The 20,771-nt window shown below is 38.8% G+C and overlaps 2 protein-coding genes across 2 annotated transcripts; both read right to left on the bottom strand.

The window, feature by feature from the left end:
• Window positions 1-1,030: 1,030 nt before the first annotated feature.
• On the bottom strand, window positions 1,031-8,607 carry si:dkey-177p2.18 (phospholipase B1, membrane-associated). The gene is made up of 16 exons (XM_020632382.3): window positions 8,506-8,607; window positions 8,115-8,179; window positions 7,539-7,629; window positions 7,362-7,420; window positions 7,064-7,131; window positions 6,744-6,787; window positions 6,474-6,594; window positions 6,265-6,316; window positions 6,058-6,138; window positions 5,895-5,960; window positions 5,707-5,798; window positions 4,902-4,983; window positions 4,571-4,672; window positions 4,256-4,351; window positions 3,004-3,075; window positions 1,031-1,827 (listed from the first exon to the last, which is right to left on the bottom strand). Exons 1-16 carry the CDS (start codon window positions 8,561-8,563, stop codon window positions 1,690-1,692), a joined length of 1,287 nt encoding a protein of 428 aa, XP_020488038.3. The 5' UTR covers window positions 8,564-8,607; the 3' UTR covers window positions 1,031-1,689.
• A 209-nt stretch (window positions 8,608-8,816) lies between these two features.
• sel1l (SEL1L adaptor subunit of SYVN1 ubiquitin ligase) lies at window positions 8,817-20,697 on the bottom strand. Its single transcript, XM_020632418.3, has 21 exons — window positions 20,142-20,697; window positions 19,977-20,014; window positions 19,464-19,659; window positions 16,939-17,106; window positions 15,857-15,962; window positions 14,717-14,879; window positions 14,560-14,613; window positions 14,399-14,458; window positions 14,229-14,310; window positions 13,977-14,131; window positions 13,757-13,813; window positions 13,578-13,646; window positions 13,183-13,260; window positions 12,939-13,001; window positions 12,589-12,676; window positions 12,213-12,361; window positions 11,815-11,980; window positions 11,337-11,411; window positions 11,083-11,255; window positions 10,632-10,760; window positions 8,817-10,507 (listed from the first exon to the last, which is right to left on the bottom strand). Exons 1-21 carry the CDS (start codon window positions 20,227-20,229, stop codon window positions 10,223-10,225), a joined length of 2,442 nt encoding a protein of 813 aa, XP_020488074.1. The 5' UTR covers window positions 20,230-20,697; the 3' UTR covers window positions 8,817-10,222.
• Window positions 20,698-20,771: the final 74 nt, after the last annotated feature.

The raw sequence follows: 20,771 nt of genomic DNA, 5'->3' as shown, positions 1-20,771 counted from the left end.
CCAGCAAAGGCTTTGTTTAAACATGAATAGAGTTTTTCCTTGGATGCAATAATGAAGGGTTTTATAAAAGCCAAGGGCTTTGAGGACTGATTAAATTCTATTGCACTGCAACATCCAAGAGAAATGGTGGAAATGGGGACACATGTGCTGTTGTATGCTGTGCTCAAGTGTGCTGTTGATTTAAGTAAATAATATATAGAAATATATATAAAATCTCAGAGCTTTAATCCTAGAAAATATTCTGCTAACATTAAAATGGACCTCTTCCCTTCATAATTATAATCCATAAGGATTTGCTGTGCCACATGTTAACCTGAATACAAGTTGAAGAGATCAGTCCTATTCTGCTCTTTTCAACTCAGCTAAATCATGTTGAGTACGTAGTGTATGCTTTCAGTTCTTTTCATGTGCTAAACAACCGTTCCTGTCCAAGTAACCTGAACTCTTAATATAGCCTGCACCTGCCTGTGTATTATCCTCATCAAACAGAGAACATTCAAGCAGTGCTGTTTACTCTTTACCAGAGAGCACATGGATAACATCTTCTTTAGTCCGGGATCATATACCATGAATACTTTTGTTGAATATAGATCATTTGTGTGCAAATAAACAAGAATGACTCCTTTGCTAAGCATCAAGTATCATGTATAATATTTGCAGTATTGTTTGCCTATGGTGGCTTACTTTTCTTCTTCTAATGCTCGGTGCATAATAATGAAGTTATTGAAGGACCATGTAGTGAAAGTGGGCCATCAGCAGCCTGGAGATCCGAGCGGTAGACATGTGTCGAAGTTGTCTGGTTTGAAAACACACAGTGGGAAATATGAATGAAAAACACTTCAATCTTGCAGCTGAAAACATTAAGGATCTTTCCAGAACCATGTCTCTCTGTGTGACTATGCATGAAAGTGGAAAGGAGAATCTGACCTCTGTCATTCTCCCCGAAGGAGGAATTTGAATGTGGTAATTGATGTGATTAGTAATTCTGTCCTTTCTCGCTGTTAGCTTATAAAAACATACTTTATAATATCAAATTATTTAACCACAAAAACTGAAACAGTAAAAGTGTCAGGATGTGGTGAGGTATGAGAAACTAATCGACCATCTAATAAATCATTTTCAAAAAAACTTAGCAGACATGGACTTCACTTTTGGCATTATTTTTAATGATTTTATTATGTAAGTACAATTTTCACATTAACAATTCAAAAGTTTGACTTTATGCAAAATGAATCTGGGCATTTTATCTGTAAATGTAGTTAAAACTTACACCTTAAGTTTACTTTTCATTACAATTGTGGGAGGAACACATAAGATCTTACCCTCACATCAGTTAGTGTATGGTCAGGGTAGGAAAGTAATCTTGCCCCAGGAAAAGTGTATTTAAATATTAAATCAATATAGAAAATGTTCTGCTAAGAGCAGAAACAGTCTCAAAAAAAAGTTTCTCACAAACACATTCTTCAAGTCTTTCATATTTAAACCGCCAACTGCCACGTAACATTTGACATTAGGGATGTAGGAATCATTCTTCATCTTTAAAGCTTAAAAAAAAAATCCTCTACGGTGCTCTCAGGGGCACTCAGGAGGGTAGCTCTAAAACTCGCCTTTGGGAGTGATCCACTTCATCACCTCATCTGAAGCAAATGTGGAGGTGACATATTCGTGAAAAGTTCATCAGAGTGAGAGCTACACGAGTCCAAGACATCTCAAAGGCACATGGAGCAAGAGCAGCAGGAAGGTGACAGCATGTGACCGAGCATCAGACTGCTGGTGAGACTGGCCTGAGTTTGCGGCAATGGGTCTGGTGAAGATATACGGATGTTCCTACAGATGATGACACACAGAGAGTATGTGCTGTTATTCTACAATTCTACAATTCACTTAGCAGACGCTTTTATCCAAAGACACACAGGTGCTGACAGGAAGTGACCAGAGGCAAAGCACAACATTGACAGCAGTTTTTGAGAGCTCTAATCAGTATAGAAACCATCTTATATGTCATCGTTATCAAACAAAAACAATCGTCACAACCATCATCATCATCAATAATATCGAGACCATCATCATTAAGTTTGTAGGTATTCATGAAAGAGCTGGGTCTTTAGCTTTTTCTTAAAGGTGCAGAGGGACTCTGCAGATCGAATGGAGTTTGGAAGTTCATTCCACCACCGGGGGGCAACAGAGGAGAAGAGTATAGTCAAAGACTTAGGACCCTGTTGTGAAGGTTGGATCAGACGCCTTTCATTGGCAGAGCGTAGTTATGTGAATTATAAAGCATGTAAAGGATCATACTTATGTGGATTTGAATATTTTATATATTTTGCTTTATTCATTTAAAAACTAAATACAAATATACTTGCAGACTTTAAATTAGGTGAAAATCTATATATCATGTTCTTCTTCATATTTCATTATTTTTCTTTTTTTCCTACCCAAATTATTATTTTATAGTTAAGCAGTTGCAGGGGACTTGAATGGGAACAGTTCTGAGTATTCAAGTATTTGTCGTGTATTTTAGATATTCTGAAAACTGATTTGGAACCCCCTCAAACTACAGATGTATTTATAGCTGGAAATATAAACTCAGAAAGTAAAAGAAGCATGATACTAGCACACAATTCAAATGTTTCTTAAGAAAGTTTGAAATCTCTATGAGACACATTTCTTTTACCAAAAAGTGTAAGAATCAATGTGTTCCCTTGGGGTAAAAATGGGCTGAATAAATCAACACTGTTCTTTCCTTAGAGCCTTTTTTTTCCTCATTGTCACACTTTTTCTTTAGAAAGGTTGTTCTATTTCATTCTTCCTGACCGCCAGGGTTCTCCGTCAGTGTTAAGAACTGCCTCTGGCGGTCATCCAGAATTCATAGAATCGTAGTTACATACGTAACTCTCATTTTATTGTTGGGTGAAGATATTTGATCAGAGATACATAAAACCTTTAAGGCTAAAACAAACACACTATATGTGCTGCTCTGGTGTAGTAAAAGCATGAACCTACCATAGGAGGACAGATGAGACTGATGGGGTCGGAGAAACTGCTCACAATCATTTTTCCTCCCTCAGGCTGAAACTGAGAGAACAAAACAGACTATTATCAGTCTTAAGTGTAACACGTTAAAACATGCGGGTCATGAGTTTTAGAAATAGTGCTTCTATTTGAGAATAAAAGATATTCAAAGTGTAGTTTGATTTATTTTCCTAAGCATTTGATTTCTGGATTTTTTTTAACTTTTAGAGTAATCCATATTTTCCCACTATGGGAAGAATAGACATGACATTTCCTCTATTTTACTGGTAAGATTTCATGATAAGATGACAAGAAAATTGTAAACAACTACATAGAGGTGTTACTTTAATGTTGGAGGTGATGGCTGGAAAAAATAGAAGTCAGGTATGTGTGATAATAATTGTGTGTATGCACATAATTGAATGTATCAGTTTCAATTGAATAAATCACTTTAAAATGATATAACTTCATTCAAGTTATCAACACATTAAAAGGTGTTATAATAAAAATTAATTAATAAAATAACTATGATTTCATGAAACTAATAAAACAATTTTCTTATAATTAAAGTGTGAGTATAGGATTATTGTATAACAACAATATACAATTAAAAACATATAATACTAAAATTATCATTATATACCAGGCAGTATTGTTATAATAATGATAATAAGGTAATATGTTTATGACTTAATACAGATTAAAGAATATTGTTTAAAATTAGATATTCTAGGGATAACCGATCATGCATAATTTCCCATCATGCTTTGTGTTGGACTCAATGACTTTGTTTGTGAAGCTCATTGTTTATGTTTTTAAAATGCCCTTTTTTTCTTATTGGTTGTTTTGTTAGTGTCAGTGTATACAGGATGTTGTTTGCGTGTTTCCTGTATTTCTGAGCATAAATAAGAATACCATAGCGTTTCATCAAGACAGCTCTATTTAACCTGTTTGTAGTTAAGCATATGTCTCCTGCATTGAGAGTCATTGTTAGCCTGACTATGAAATAACCTTCCTCCTGTCTCTTTAACTGAGGAAGCTGCTAACAGATGGTAAGAAATGGTAATAATGCCAGTACATATTAAATAGTGCATTTATACAGCAGTGAAGAGTGAGGTCAGATCAGGCCTCCAGAGAGCGAAGTGCCATGGCATTTCTATACACAATGAGTCCTCCTGAGCATCAATGAGGTGACCTTTGACCTTTGACCTTCTGTGTACTTAAATACAAGCATTTAACTCACCATGTTGTTCCACAGCCCTTTGGCCAGCTCCTCGTGTCCCTTTATGGTGAAGTGGAAGCAGTCGTGAGTGAAGAAGGTCATATCTATCTTCCCACTCTGCTCAGGGAGAGAAAACATACACAAGTGCAACGTTACTAAAGGTTGTTGGTGAAATGTGACTTCTCTCTCATTTTCAGCCTTGTGTTAACAGAGCCAAAGGCTGCATCTGTCACAGCTAGGATCTAAATGATTCAATTGTTATTTTGTGTCATTTCACACTGACTCATCTCCTGCCATGTTGTTAATGTTGTGGCATGTTGAGTGACAATAGATTACCGGGAGGCGGGGAGGGTCAGCGTGTTTCAGAAAGGGCTGAAGAATGACTGCAAAGTCATCCCTGAAGAAGCGATCGCTGTTCAGCAGCTTTTCAAGTCTTTTCTGTGGACATATGTAAAATAAAATTAATATAAGTGCCATTTTTATTGATTTATATTGTCAAGAAAAATATTTCTTAACATTTAACCAATGTAATGTTGTGGGTCTGTGAACCAGTTACTTTTATTTTCATGAAGAAAGAGAGTTCCTGGGGATGATAATTAAGATTTCTAACGTTGCTTACCTCATTGATAGCATGCATGTTCTGTAAATTGGGTTGTTTAAACCATACCTGGAACTCCAAATTGACTTCTACCATCTCCTGCAGTTCAGGAGACCTGGGAACTGGCTCAATCAGACATGAACAGAAAGACCTGAATAAAAGTAACAAAAGAAAAAGAGCAGGTGGGGGATTACACTTTTTATGTTTCATGAAAACAATTTCAAACAATCAAGGTGTGAACTTGTTCTGGCAGAAAAATATAAAAGATGGATAATAATTATGTACTACAATCATGCACAGCTCTGTTTCTTCAATGTTTAATTATTGTTATTCTTTTACTGTACTTAAATTTGTGTGTTATTTTTACTTTAGTAATGTATACACATGTTTTCCAGGCCAATAAAGTCATTTTCAATTGAATTGAAATTATATTTGTTTCTGAACATTGGCATTACTTATGGGATCCCTCAGGGTTCCGTTTTGGGTCCTCTTCATTCTCTCAACATCAAGTCTTGTGGTCATGTTTTCATTTAAATTAATTTTCTTACAACATTAAGGCAGATGATACTGAAATTTGTCTTTCCTCTTGTTGCTACCAATATCTCCTAAGATCTAAATCTTACCTACAGTACAATGCTGCAAGCAGCTCAGGCCCATCCTTCATCCTGGACATGGTCAAACCTTACACTTGAGCCCTTCATCTATGCTATGCATCTATCTCTCTCTCTCAAGTGATTACCCAGCTAGCTCAACAAAATGCAGACTGATTGCTGTGCTGGCTTACACATAACAGAACATGCTCCCGTTCGTCATTAGAAATGGGGACTATAACATTTCTTTAATGTTGATGTAAAGTTACTTAAACTTGGCTCACCTTTGGAGCAGACATCCAGGGGTGGGTTTCTGCACCTCTCTAAGAGTGTGCATGGGCAGGATCTGAACCACATTAACAATCATACGAGGAACCTGTAGAACATGAAGGAGACACTAAGGCTGTAGTAAATTACATCAACAGACAGAAAGCTCACTTACACAATCGTGTCCTCAATTCCTTTACTCTACCTCATTCATGAGCATTTCCAAGGCCACGGTCATATAGTGAATGAAGTTATCCACTGAGAATAGAGCCTAGAGATAAAAGCAGACTGCAGATATTAATAAATACTTTTCATTCTGTGTAAAGCTGTTTTTATTGAACTGATGCTATTTAAACTAAAAGAGTGACCTTATCTTTGCAGTAGTCACAGATGTCATTCATGCCCATGAGAATAGTCAAGAGCTTCCAGTCCTCCTCAAAGTTTATACCCTTAAGGATGGGACACCAGAGAATGTCAGAATGTGAATTGAATCTGTCAAAACTGACTCAAGGACAGCATTTGCTGTTGTGCGGTTTAAAAACAGCTCTATAAACTCTTTTATGACATCACTGTACCTCATAACCTCTCAGAGTGTCAATCAAATGTCTTGTCTGGTCAGGGAGGTTGCTAGAAAGAGAGAATAAGAACTTCTTTCTAAGCATCACATAACTAACATAGACAAAGCATGAGTTTAAAAAAAGCATAAATATTGCTAAAACATTTTCAAAATGATTTATTTTTAATTAAACCAAAAACAGGTAATGTCCCATGGATGAGTACTTACAAGGTGTTGTGTCCAGTCACAGCCAGATTGAAGCCAGTTTCACTGATATGAGCCTGCATCCCGTGGACCGTCTTTCCAGGAGCAGCACCGAGCAGTTTGGGATTGAAGAGCTTGATGATGTCTAGAATAAAAAGCACAATTGGGAAAGAAATGTGTAAGAATAATGGATTGTGTTATTTCTGAATTTAAATGCTGTTAATAAGAACCATTGGGGGAAATTATATTTGTGATAGGATGGCTGAGTTATCTTCAGTGATTAAAACATCTTACTTGCCAAAGTAATGACTTCTTGAAATGAGCCATAGCCTCCAATGCTGAAAAATGAAGAAATTGAAACAAGACAGTCTAAGTACCAAAACTAATAAAACAAACACATAAAAATTTCTTAAACAGGTTGATGAAGAGAGGAAATTCTTGTCTTTCATAAAAACAAATTTGACTGTTATTACGGATGAAAAAAAGTGTGCCTTATTGTTGAAAATGGTGTAGGCTTATAAAATCATAAGCTGTATACACATGCTAGGATTCTGCAGCAGGTTTATTATATGTGCAAAAGACCAAGGACTGGTTTATAACATGATTTCTGTCACCTCCATGACACATGACGAAACTCAATAGGAATCCCGAGCACAGTGGTGGCGTTGGCTCCTATAGCTGTCTGAAAAAAGGAAAGACACAAGATCCAAAGAAGATTTGATCTGGACCTCTTGAAAATAAGAAAAACTCAATATTGTATGTTTAAATTAAAGAGGTAATTTTATCATGTAAGTTACAGTCATTTAAGCCTTTTGAAATGTTATTAATTTTAATAAACTGGCATATAGGAGGTCAGACTTTTGCTTTCCACACAGAGAAAAAGGTGAATAAAAAACAAAAAATAAATCCTACTGTCAGTGAATCCCCTAAGGCTGCGATGACTTTGATATCTGCCGCCTTCACATACTCAACTACAGCAAAGGGTGAAAGAAAGATGATGATGATGATGATATAAAAGAGATTATGATTAGACTCTTATCCCTATCACCAGATGGATTATGGGTGTGTGTTGATGTGATCTTGACAGACCTGAGGAGGGGACAGAGGGAGATGGACTCATATCCGGGCACTGAAACTCAGGATGTTTGAAGCTCACTGGTCGAGTTTTCTCTGGAAACTCCTGAGAAAGAAACAAGAGAGAGAGAGAGCTGCCAGGAAACTTTTCAAACAAAAACAATGTTGATATAGGTTGAATATGTAGGACAGTCTTCTGTTACAGAGCTAGTTTGTTAGAGACACAGCTTTGATAAGGAGACTCTCCCTTTCCTTCTCTTCATTTCTCTTTAATATCTCATTTTTCTGTATGTCTTGAATTAGATACAGAGTAAACATTTACAAGCTGCCTGTTGGCACATGTTGTGGTTTGTCTTCCACTTATGGTGACTTGCTTCTCAAAATAAGCTATCCCTTCAATAAAAATACAAAACTGGGAAATTCTTCAAACAAGGCATTTTGGCTGTAGTTAGTCTTAGGTGTACCTTCCTCTTTCTAGCACAAAACAAAAAACATGTTTGACGTTTACATGATCATGATCTGTCTTGAGAACTGTTTTTAAGTATTTGTTTAAAACAGTTTGTTGACCAGTGATGACAGCGTAGGCAGTACCTTGTTGAGGGCCTCCTGGCTGTAGTGTCGTATCCCCTCCTCATACTCCCACCACCAGTCGTTGCCTTAAAGAGGATTATTTCCAAAGTAAATGTCCCAGTAGGCCGCTTATTCAAAAGAGCATCAATTAAACTGGTAGTTTTCTTTGACAATGTCATTTCAAGCAAATAGTAGGCTCTGCAGTCGCTTTTGAAAGCTCTATTTAGTCTATACTTTGATCCTATTTGTAAAATTCCCTCCATGACAATAGAAATATGTTCTCAGTATTTAACCTTATAGGCCTCAAAAACAACCTGCGTAAAAAAGGCCTAGTTTCAGAGGCTGTTGTAACAACAAATACATTCACACAGGCTCACATGTGCTCTGCCCTCCTGCTTGTTCTAGCACTTACCTTTGACATAGGGGGACGTGAGCATACAAGTTGCCACAGCGATCCAAAGCCACTCCATAGTAGTGCGTACGGATCATTCAATGGGTCCCCCCTACAGACCCGCACAATGTGATGCTCAGCTTTACAGCAATGTCGCTTTGTCTGTCACACACCCTCTAAAGCTGAATGACACCCAGTGGGTCCAATGGGGAGCCAATCTGAATGTCAGCAAGCCAAAATGTGAACAATAACAAGATTTCTCGTTTGGAACAATACACAGTTTGTGATTAACAAATAAAACTTTACACTATAAGAAAGTAACAAAACAGCCATTAAATATCCATATATCATTTATTAATTTCTTTATAAACTTGTATCTGCGATGGTAAAAATGCAGTCAGCTCGACAATCTTCACCAGTGTTTCATTTTAGACAAATTATGTTGAGCAGGAAACATTTTCTTTTTCTCCTCCTACAGATAACAGTTTTTCAGTTTGTTCTGACTTCATGCAGATGTATCAGCAGATGACTTGTCAATTAATAGAACGAGCACATATTATGGAACTGAACAAATGGTCTCCATGTGGCAGAATCAGATATTTCTCATCATCATTGTTTTCATAAATACTGTCTGGCCTAAAACAAGACCTACTTTTTATGATTTAAGTCTATCTAAACTGAAAAGTGTAGGCAGAGCTCAACAGCTCCAACTTGGACTTTTGGTGAGGGGGTGGAAGTGGAAGAACAGCTGAAGTTGCGTAATGACAACACACACATACACACAAAAAAAAGATTTCACTTCCTCATATTTAGAGACAATCCAGAGTTTGAGATCCTGTTATATTTAAGGCTGCTCCAGTTCTGCCTCAGCTAACACACGGCTTAGAAAAAACACAGGATTTGTGGGATAAGACCAAATCCAAGCGCAAAAATTACCCAAAAAAGACTGTTGATGGAAAATGTTTCAAACAGGATTAGCATCAGAGATTTCATTGACAGATTGCTCTTGACTTTAGCAGCCTCTCGTGTTTTTTTTAAGTGTCTGCAATGTTGAAAGTCGCTCTAGTCCAGCCTCTTTTTTTTTTTAATTCAACATTAACCACTAAACAGGTATGTTGTTCTTTTACTAGTGACACAGCATGGCCTCAGAAGGTGTTAAGTAAAGTTACTAATGTTGAATTGAAAAATCTAACTCTCTTTACAGGTATGCAAAAAGGTAAAGACCTGATATGTCAACTAAACAAACTCATTAATGAATGCAAAAATTATTGCAAAATTTGCTCACTCAAAGTGTCATCAACAAAGGTGCCAAATATTCAAGTCTGCTAATTAGTGAGAGAACACATCAAGATTGGGATTGAAGCAGCTTGACTGGGTGTGATTTTCTCATGAGAAGAAGGGAACGTGAGCAGAAACTAACGCACATATCAGATTCCAAACATGTTGACTTTTTTGATCTGTAAAGTCCAAAAAGCCTTTCATCTGGAAGCTGTGAGACTACTGTTATTCCACGGTGAGAGGGGAAGGGGGGATTCTGGCAGTATCCTGAGTCACAGATTAGCGAGTCCATGTCTGTGTTTCCCTTTCTACACTCTGTTCTGTAACATTGTCCATGTCCCCCCCCTGTCTGTCTTCACCACAGGACCAGCATATCTGAATTAAAGAAAGGGAATTGTCAGACTGCAGTTCAGCAGCCTACTCAGTCATATTTTAGCACGTCCTTCGGTCCAACTCCATCTCACTGTTGCTCCTCCTCCTCTGGGGCCGGGCCCTGGGCTTGTGTTTCTCCCTGACCCTGGGGCTCGGCGGGGGCTTGCGTCTGTTCCTGAGGTGGTCTTGGAGGTGGGGCCGGAGCAGGTTGGGGGGCAGGAGCAGGGGGGCGAGGGGGAACTATGATTTGGTGCTGGCGCTGCCTGTAGGCGATGACTGTGCCCAACAGCAGTGCGATGACGGTCATGAGGTAGAGGTCCCACTCTGGGCCCAGGAGCTGGTCCAGGTCCACCTGAGAAATGAGCTCCTTCAACTGACGGAGTGGAAACCAAATGAGGAGAGTCAGGGATAGGTCATTTTAATTTAAGCTAATCAATTCAGATTTTCTACTTTAAAGCCAAAATGTCATGGCTCGAGCTGAGGAGAGAAGTACTCACGTTAAGATCCTTCAGGTACTGCAGAGTGTAAATTAAACCCAGCTTGCACAGGGCCAGGAAAACTGGGACCTGGGCATCAGGGCTGGCCTCAGCAGCCATGTCGTAGAAACGCTTGGCTAGATGGATGTCCTGCAGAATGAAATGAAACAATTCCATATCGTACATGAGTTTTTGAATTTTAGTCCAAAGATTACCTTAGGCAAGACTACAAATCCAAACCCATATTCTCTTCTCTAATCATTAGCTGGGTACCTTTAACCTTTCTTGTTTCATAGCTGAATGTTTAACCTGGCTCATTAGCTATTGTGGGCTCCTCAAAACCCAGAGGTCACCCTCCATTAAAAATCCAAATGTCAAATATGTTTGTGGGCAGGAGGCAAATCAGGTCAAAATCAGCCTCCTGCAGTCTGAGGCCAGCCTTACTGTAGCAGTATTCATAAGTAAAACTCACCTGTTTGATGCCCAGGCCTTTCTCATGCATGTAACCCAGGTTAAACATGGCCTGGGCGCTGTGCTGCTGCTCTGACGCCAGTCTGTAGTGGATGACAGCCGTCTCGTAGTCCACATCTGTCCCATAGCCATAGAAGTGATAGTCTCCTAGTTTTATTCTAGCCACGGTGTAACCTGGGTAATCCATTTGTGAATGGTTAATATAAAGAAGTAATGCATTAATAAAATCTAGCACAGGTTTAAAAATAGACTGACCTTGTGCTGCCGCTCTCGTCCAATGGAGCAGAGCCCGCGGGTACGTTTCATTATCACTGAAGATCCTTGCTCCTTCTGTTTGTTCAAGGACAGAAAAAAGAAAAAGAAACAAGAAAAAAAAACATTCAACAGTTAGGTTTTCAGTTTTCCCAGAGTTGTGGGTTAGACCTGCTCTTTGAATTAACTGCATCACAGAAAAATAAAAAATAAATACATTTTAACAAATGTGTGGTTAAAACATTTTGGCTCTTGTTCCCAAGAAAGTCAACCAACCCTGATCAAACCGAGGCAAAGGCAAATTGCTATTATGAAGGGATTTACTTTGATTTGATTAATTAAGGCAGATAAGTGTAATATAGTTTTTAATTGCTGGATCATTTATTAGAACCAGGACACCAGACGAACATACATATCCTCAACAGGATCAGAGAGTAAATTCAGACTGTTTATTGATATTTTAAGCTGATGTTTTTCCTACTCTGGTCTAGGACGAAGGCCACGTTGCTCTGGGCAACCTCGTAGCCCTGCTCAGCCAGCAGCAGATACTGGACCAGTGCAGCATCACTGTCCCCCTCCTTAAAGCTGCTGTAGGCCGTCATGAGGCGCTCTGACCAGCGGCCGCGCTCACATACGTTCTTGAAAAGCTGCAGTGAGGACAGAGGTACACAGAGGATCATTTTCAAACTCACAATACAAAACAGCAGAGTAAAGACAGATTACTGGAGCAAAACTGGATGATGACTAGTTTGACTAGAATGAAGAGCTACATAACATGTGTGCAGATTATGGGCTTTAATGCATGAGTGATGGCTGACTGACAGCAGGAAGACTTCAACACAACACAGGGAAAGAAGAAGCAGCTCCAGGGGGCCTCACCTCCACTGCGGTGTGGCAGGAGCGCATCACTCCTGTACCAGTTGCATGCATCTGGGCTAAGTTGTAAAAAGCCAGGATGTGGCTCGCCTGTGATGCCAGGTTGAAGAATTTAAGAGCCTGCTTGTAATCTCGCTTCACACCAATGCCATCTGAGGAAAGAGAGAAAAAAAAAAAAAAGAACCACATGAAGTTGACATTACACGATTAAGTCTAGAGAAGAAATAAAGAGAGAAGGCTAGTGAAGAGAATTATTAGAGTTGGATACATTGATACAATGTAGTAGATACAAGGAGGAACAAAAAAAAAAAACTTTCACAGGAGGCAGACGTTGTGTTCAAAAGCAGGTGTTAAAAGAGACTCATCCCTCCACACTCACTGTAATACATCGTTCCCAGCTGGAGCTGTCCGTCCACCCAGCCCTGCTCGGCTGCCTTCTGGAAGTATTTAAGTGCCAGCTCGTAGTTCTGAAGACACAAAACACACACATTTCAAACTGCTGCTGGGATTTCTGCGCGAGGGACCCTCTGGTGTCTGAGGTTTTCATTTGATTTTCATTCTCCTTCCTGAGACCTAAATTTGACTTTGTTTTTAATTAAAATGCAGAAAACTCTAACTGCTATGTTAGCAACACAGAGCAATCTGCAAATGTAAGTAAGACTCAGAGGGATGCATCTTAAACGTATTCATGATTTAAGAAGGATTGTATAATGTGTCATGGTTTCTTACCACTGGGACGCCTCTTCCATATAGGTAGGCCATGCCCAGGCCACTCTGTCCCACTGGATTACCCTGAATGAAAACATTAAGAAATAAATAGAATGGACAGCACTGCTCCTTTCATGAGGTTAAAGAAGTGTCACTTTTTTTTTAAGAATAACTGTGATTATAAACATTGACACAAAAACTGAAAGGTCATATAAACAGTTGTGCACTTTGAGATAAAGACATTAATGTACAGTTTCTTTCCTACCAGGTCTGAGGCCTTCTTAAAGTACTGCAGGGCTGTCTCGTTGTTCTGAGGGAGATACTCGCTTCCTTCAGAGTACATCTGAAGGACAGATGGAGAAATGTCTGAGAAATCAAAAACCTGATGCATTTTGCTCAGATAAAAAAATAGACTACACTGCCTTATGTTACAGAGCAATGCCAGATTATTAGCATTCTTTTTATACTGCTTCTCTCAATTCCTATCATAGTATAGCACACACGTTAATTAAGTGTACGAACAGAAGCAATGTCTGGGTTAAACAAAGTAGAAATTAAAAAGTTAAAATGTATTTTGCAACTGGATGCTGTCCTGTAACTAATACCACAGCTCCCTGTGGAGAAATGGAGAGAAAAGGACTTTAAACACATTTGATTTACCTTTCCAAGGAAAGCCATGGCGTGTGTATTTCCTGCATTTGCAGCCTGGTTGAAGTAGTCATACGCCCTCTGTTGGAGAAAAAAAAGCATCACAAATATTTTTAATGCTGCATTTTATTATTACAAGAACACAACACTGTGATTGTAGTAAGTACTTTACAATTTTTTAAATATGTCACCTGGTGGTTCTGTTCAACTCCACGTCCTCCATGCAGGTGTAGTTGACCTAACCCCACCTATCAGGGGAAACACATAACCAGGTTAACTAACTAACTTGTGTTTGACTGTTGATGTTTTGTATTGAAGGTGAAGTGCTTTGATTATTAGTGCAGAAACTGTTGTGAAATAAAGAATAAAAATGCGAGTGGTGCACACTGTTTGATACAGATGCTACTTTACCTGCGCTTGCACGTCTCCTTTCTCAGCTAGAAACTGATAGTATTGGATCAGGTCCTCCTCCAGCATCCCGCTGGTTGATCCCGGGTTCTCCACCTCATCCAGCAGCCTGATCCTCTGCACCGCTGAGCCCCCTGTCAGGGACACGTCACTGGCCACTGAAGGATAGAGTGAAGAAAAAAAATCTTCAATGCCAAAGAGGATTTGAAACATCACACGTTATACATATTGAAAGACTCGGATGTAAATGCTCACCCTGATTTGCCACGAGCCTGTAGTGTGTTAGTGCTGACTCACAGCTTTGGGGAACTCCCACACCTCCCCAGTATCTGTATCCCTAAAGGCCAACAAGAGGACATATTAATGTGTATGCTTTAAAATTAAACTGCAGTTAAATTGCACTGCTGACAGACAAATCAACTCACCAGAATCATGTGAGCGATCAAGTTTCCACCCAGGGCACCAAAGGTGTAGTAAACTAAGGCCTGAAAGACACGTGAGAAATTGTTTAGAAAAAACACACAACATTTTATACACAACAAGTAACAGGAAGACAAAGCAGAAGTCATACATAATAAGATATTACCTTCGCCTGACTTGAGTTAACACCAAGTCCTGCAGCATACAAAAAGCCAAGAGCCTGTGGAAGAGTAAACATATGTAATTATCAGCATTTCTGATAAGGTGAAATTGTTTCAACACTCCCTTATGTGACACGTGAACACTTTGGGTGCTATCTTTACCGTCTGAGCTTTAGGCGAACCCTCCACAGCAAGCTTCTCAAACATTTCTTTGGCCTTGGTGACGTTCTGGTTCATGTAGTCTCCAAACAGCATGGCGTACGCCACTTTCTCCATGGCTTTCTGGTGACCTTTGTCTGCCACTTTCTGCAGCTTTTCGTATAATCTAAAAGCAGGTGGGCAAGCAGATCGGCACACGTTAAAAAAAAAGTTACACTTACACAACAAAACATCCACATGACACCTTAAGCAAATAAGGATGTGGTGAACAAAGTCACATGGAAACTAAGCACAGTAAAAAAAAAAAAAAGACAGCTCAAACTGAATCTGATGAAATTCGGATGATAAATGGCTGTTCATGCACCGAGGGCTTCATTGCGTTTCATAAGTTTTGATTTACTGTGCTTCTAAATGAAGAAGAAATGTTTATTTTTTTCAGATGAGTTGAATCTTCATTATGATTCCGTCTTCTTTATCTGGTAATCTTTTTTTGCTTTCATTTTTGTCAGGTTTGAAGGCTCTAAACTACGTTTAATGTTTGTGAGAGAATTGGGAAGTTTCTTTACAGACATATTCAAAAAAGCTAATACCTAATAAAAGATAAACATGTTCTTTTACAGAACCAGAATGATATATTTTTGTTCAGGACACTGTTTTTTAAGGCTGGGAATCTTTGGGTGTCTCAGAATACGATTCGATTTCGATTCTTGGGGTCGCAATTCGCTTCAGAATCGATTTTCGATTCAAAACGATTCTGGATTCAAAGTCTATTTATGAATTAGTACATACTTCAGGATCTACTCCAGTCATCTGTGAGACTGGCTGAATTTCTTGTTGCTCTATTTGGCATTCTACTGAAAAAACATCTATACATACCAGCGTTAACTTGACCTTCAAGGGGGGGCGGGCCGCACCCCTAATATAATGGTAAGGGAAACACTGCATACAGTATATATATATTTTTTTATTATTTTTATTTTTTTATAAATTTTTGGAAGTTATGAATCGATTTTAAATCTTAGAAGAATCTCAATTTTTACATTGTTTTTTCCCCCCACCTCTACCGTTTGTTATTAACAAATCAAATGTATTTGTGTAACAACAAGATTGAAAGCAATGATATAAATCCGATGAGAAACTCACTCTCTCTTCTGCGTCTTCCTGGTCGTGGCATTCAGCACCCGCAGGATAGACAGATACTGCTCCTCTGTCTCCTCCGCCTGCAATCTCAGCTGCGCCTGCTCCTCCGCTGAAAAAGAGGGAAAGCCGGTAAGAACATTCAGATGATGGTTTATTAAATGTTGAAGCAGCGAGTGAGTGTAGATAAGTGTGGAAATGAAACCATGACGCGACCTCAGGGTAATTTTCATCTTTAGTTTGTGGAGCTTCTGAAGGCTTTTACTTTGATACTCAAATAATGATAATAATTATGATAATGATGATTTATGTTGGTGTTTTTCCAAAGCAATCATATAGGTAAATATTTTTAGACAGTTTAGTAAAACTTCCATTTAATGAAAACTAATGACTGCATTTCAATATTTGACACTTAAAGATGGTGTCAGCAGCTTTTTCTTAAAAAATAAAATATAGACTTATTCAAAAGTAATGCAGGTCAATCATCCCTTAAGGGGGTGCTGTACATGTGTAGTGGAGACTGTGTCTGCAGAGACCCTGTCCTCTGCCTGGATTTTGATGTTCTGTGTTCTGTTGGTTGTCAAGGGACGTTTCTGGGCAGAGAGCTGGTCTGTTTCCCCCAACCAATGACAGCATGCAGGTGAGATACAATTCAGCAATTAGACGTGATTCAAACTAACCAATTTGACAGACGTGGATGAAGAGGCAAAGAAGAGCAAATAGAATCATAGTTTAGGCTAAACGCCAAGTGGAAAAAGCTTGTTAGAAACCGAGGGTGAACCTTGGGTTAGCTTTCACCTACAGATGCCAAGATGCCACAGACGGTTAGCTTGTGCTAAAATGTGTTAGCTTGCAGTGTAGGTGCAATCAGTAAATGTACACACCAACGTCCTGCAGTGAGTATGTGATTCTGGGAGCAGTAAGCCCAAGAGGCGGGGCTCAGATTGAATGCAGTGTTTACAATCTGCAACAAACAAATCCTACCAAATCCATCTTTAATGTTGTTATACTGCAATCCTGCTACATTTGCTTTCAAAAAGTGTTTACTACCGGTATGTACCAATCAAGGTATTAGGTTCAAGACTTACTTTCACAGAATCCCCACTTCTTATCTTGGTCATAGTCATAAGATGTGGCGCACCACAAACGTCCATCCCCCCGTCCATCAGTGGAACAATCCGAGTACTCCTGCCCCTGGAAGAGGAAAGGGAAGATGCAGGGCTCTCCATGTGCTGTACCTCCATTTACAACAGGAACTGTATTAGAGGAAAAAGAGAGTTTTTGTTAGAGCTATTTAATAACTCAAATCATTTGAAAGTAATAAAAAATGTCTTGTCTACTGTAGCCGTTATCAACCTCTCTTCCTGCAGGACTCAGGACTGTGGATTAACATCTGGGTTTATTTAACAAGAAACAAAGGAACTGATCAATGATTTAAGTCTCCCTCTCAGACAGGCTCTGGAAGACAGGATATTATTAACTTTTACAACACCTGGAATAAACAATCGAGCAGAAACAGAACACTCTGCTATCTATGAATTGACCCCAAAGACATGAACTGTGACCGAAATCAGTGTTGCAAAGTCGTAAAATTGACCATCTGTTGAAGGACAGCTGAAGAACTGAATTAAACCACAGCTTTCAATTCTGCATCAAATGAACATTGATGTCTTTCTTCATCTAGATATTTGTAATTGTCACATTGAATGTATTATAATCATCTTTTTAAACTCAAAATCAGATTTTCAGAATAGGAATAAGAGTTATAATAGTTTTAATAGGAATTTGACGTGGAACGCTATTGCCATCTAGTGTTAGAATATCCATGAATACGTTATACCTTCATAATTATACATTTAGATGTGTTATAAAGCATACGCTTTGATATTAGCTATAGAAGGTGTTATTGAAAGACACCAATTTCACCAATTGCATCTAATCTGGCCCGTGGACCTCTCTGGGCCTGAAAAGAACCGCTTGCCAGAGACTGAAACGCGGGACCAGCCGGCGGAGCTCAATTGAACACATCTCACAGTGAGACTGCTGGTGGCAAGGGGTGTTGGAAGATGAAGTCTTGAGTCGTGTCTATTCAGAGCCCTCCTTTAAATCCAAATAGAATCCCAAAATTCCTTTATCAACTTTTTCTTTTTGACCATTTTCTGGTTAAATCATTCAAACAATACCGCATCTTATCTCATTACTAAATATATAATGTCACCATACATTATAATTGCATTATCCTGATCATAATAATCATATTCTTTATCTGTTTCATCTATACATTATTGTTTACCCCTTTTATATTAAATTTTACACATAAAATTCAGGACTTTGTCTGTGTGTTTTCTTGTTTAACATTTCTAGAACTTACTTCTTTCAATTTATGAAACTGACTGATTAATTAGTGAACTTATACCATTAAAATTATTTTCTTCCTTTAACAGGAAGTGGTGCCCCCTTCTTTTAATCCGAGGTTAAATAAAGATATAACATCTTAATAATTCAATTACGCTACACTACCGTGATCTTGTTTGTTCTGTGACAGTTACAGATTTACAACTTATAATAATAAAGCATTCAGTGTGGTTTTAAAAAGAACAACTATTACATCTCTTTTGTGATTGAATCCAGATATGATACTTGTGCAAAACAGCAGCAGGTCAGCAGGAAGCAGCTAACTCTCTAAAAACAGTCCCCAAGTAAAATAATGTAACTGACTGCAAGAGGAGCCACAGGTGCAAAGCCCTGTTAATTTCTCAGGGGGTTTAACCGTTTATCCAGCCTGGCACCGACTTGAAACCACACGCGTCTTTGCTCAGAGTCAGCTAAACTGAAAAACAATTAACATGCAAGACTCAGCAAAGCTTAAAGTTTATTTGCTGTAGTTTTTTTTTTCAGCTCTAAAAAACTGATTTGTCCAAGACACAGTTTATACCTTAAAGCATCAAGGACTCAATAGAGATACTGAAAGACGACCCATTGAAAATCTGCATGAGCAAGAAATGCTCATGCAGATTTAAGGTCTTCAGTTCAATATCTCAAATGTGTCTTATCATCATAAAACCTAACATGAAACAGATGCCTGGTGTGTCACTTATCCTTGTTCAAACGTCTACTTGAAGCTTTACATGTTAAAAAAAAATCAAACAATAGGCTTTCCATATGCTGAGTGGAAGTGGTGTCCTAGTGGGTGTGGATGTGCAACTGCTCATTTCAGGATCAGGATTGCCAATGTGGCCAGAGACAAATTTCCTACCGTCTTGGCTCTATTCCTTTACTCCTTCCATTCCTAGCCTTTGTTGTTAAATTAAAAATATTACCTAAAGCTCGCTTTGCTCAGTGTCATAAAAAAATGACCATCCATCATCTCTTTCTCACTCAGACATGCAAGGACAGAAACATGAGCCAAAAAATCAAAGCATAGCCAGAAAAAAAGGGCTTGAATGTGGATATAAACCTTCAAGAAAATCAAATAAGAAATTAGGCATTTTAATTATATTGAGTACTAGATTAGACTCCAAGAAGGCCCTAAAGTAAGCTAAATGACTTGCTATTTGTCCTGTGTTTTTATATTTCTGGCTGCATTTACTGTGATTAAAATAAAAGTCCTTACCCTCTTTAGGTTTCTCTAGAACTGGAGGAGGCTGCTCAGGCAGATCTTCCTTCTCCTCTCCCTCCAGTCCATCTTCAGGTGATTGTTTCTCCTCTTCTGGCGGTGAGACGTCATGGCCAGAGGTCACTGAAGCGCCAGCTACAATTTCTGCTGTCAGACGAACATCCTCCTCCTCAGAGTCTGGGTCATGGTAAGACTGGAGAGACAATCAAGAAGTTTTTACAAAGTAGCACTTGGATGGGGAGTCGTACAGCATTTTAACATCAGCTGCATGATGTAGAGCTGTTCTACAGACTATTTTTGAAATAGTTGATTGTTACTTTAACACAGACAGGTAGGTATTAACTTGTTTCTGTCTGCTGCAATGTCAACATATATTCTAGACAAAAGCTTAAAACTTCACACAGGGTTAGAAAGTAAAAATGTTTCAGATCCAAACTATAAAAGGTATTATTGATCTTAATTTCAAAAGCATAGCTCCAGCCAGCTATTCTCAGAGTTTGATAGAGATACCTTTAGCTCTGGTCCGTCATCTACGTGTTGCTCTTCATCTGTAAAGTGTAAACAGAAGTAAAAACAGTGTTTACTTCACACAGACATGATCGTCAAATATGAACAGCTGCTTGCAAAAGTATCCCTTTCAATCCACGCAATTGTTAAGAAAACTGACACACTTACCAGCTGTGATTCCTTTGGCAGCGACTAGTATCAGAATGATCAACAAATAAAACGATCTTGCCGTCTTTAAATACCTTTTATAGCCCATTGTTGACAAGCTAACTATGTGCTAGCTGTGACTGCTGCTGTGTCTATGACTAAACATCCAGTTACAGTCGAGTCACACTATTACACGTAGCATAAATAAACTCACACACACTAAGAAACACGAAACGGCACTCTCACTGGGAAACAACCTGGTTAGTTTAGTCACTCTAGATGTCCAACGAGCTAACACATTTCAGTTCAGAGCTACGCTAGCTAAGTAGTAACAGGCTGAATTGACGTTTCGCTGCTAGCTGACAGGCTACTACAGCCACGTAAAACACCTTCCAAGCAGCGCAGTGTTTTAAAGAGACACAGCTCCTCGGTCTAAAAATGGTTGCCTTGCACCTCTTAAAACTATTACACACCGGGGAAATGAAAAATATTTTTGCCTGAAATTGTTATCGACCAGCTAATACCAGCTATCCATGTTAAGCCTCTACAACTGAGCGACACTTCCTATTCTCGCATTTCCACCAATCACAACGCGTCTGGCTTGACAGTAACCAATGAGAAGCGGCCAAAGTGATGTCAACCAATCAGGTG

Source organism: Labrus bergylta, chromosome 15 (assembly GCF_963930695.1).
Source record: "Labrus bergylta chromosome 15, fLabBer1.1, whole genome shotgun sequence".
NCBI lineage: Eukaryota > Metazoa > Chordata > Actinopteri > Labriformes > Labridae > Labrus > Labrus bergylta.
Note: the sequence above shows the minus strand (reverse complement) of the source record. Positions and strands in the feature narration are given on the sequence as shown.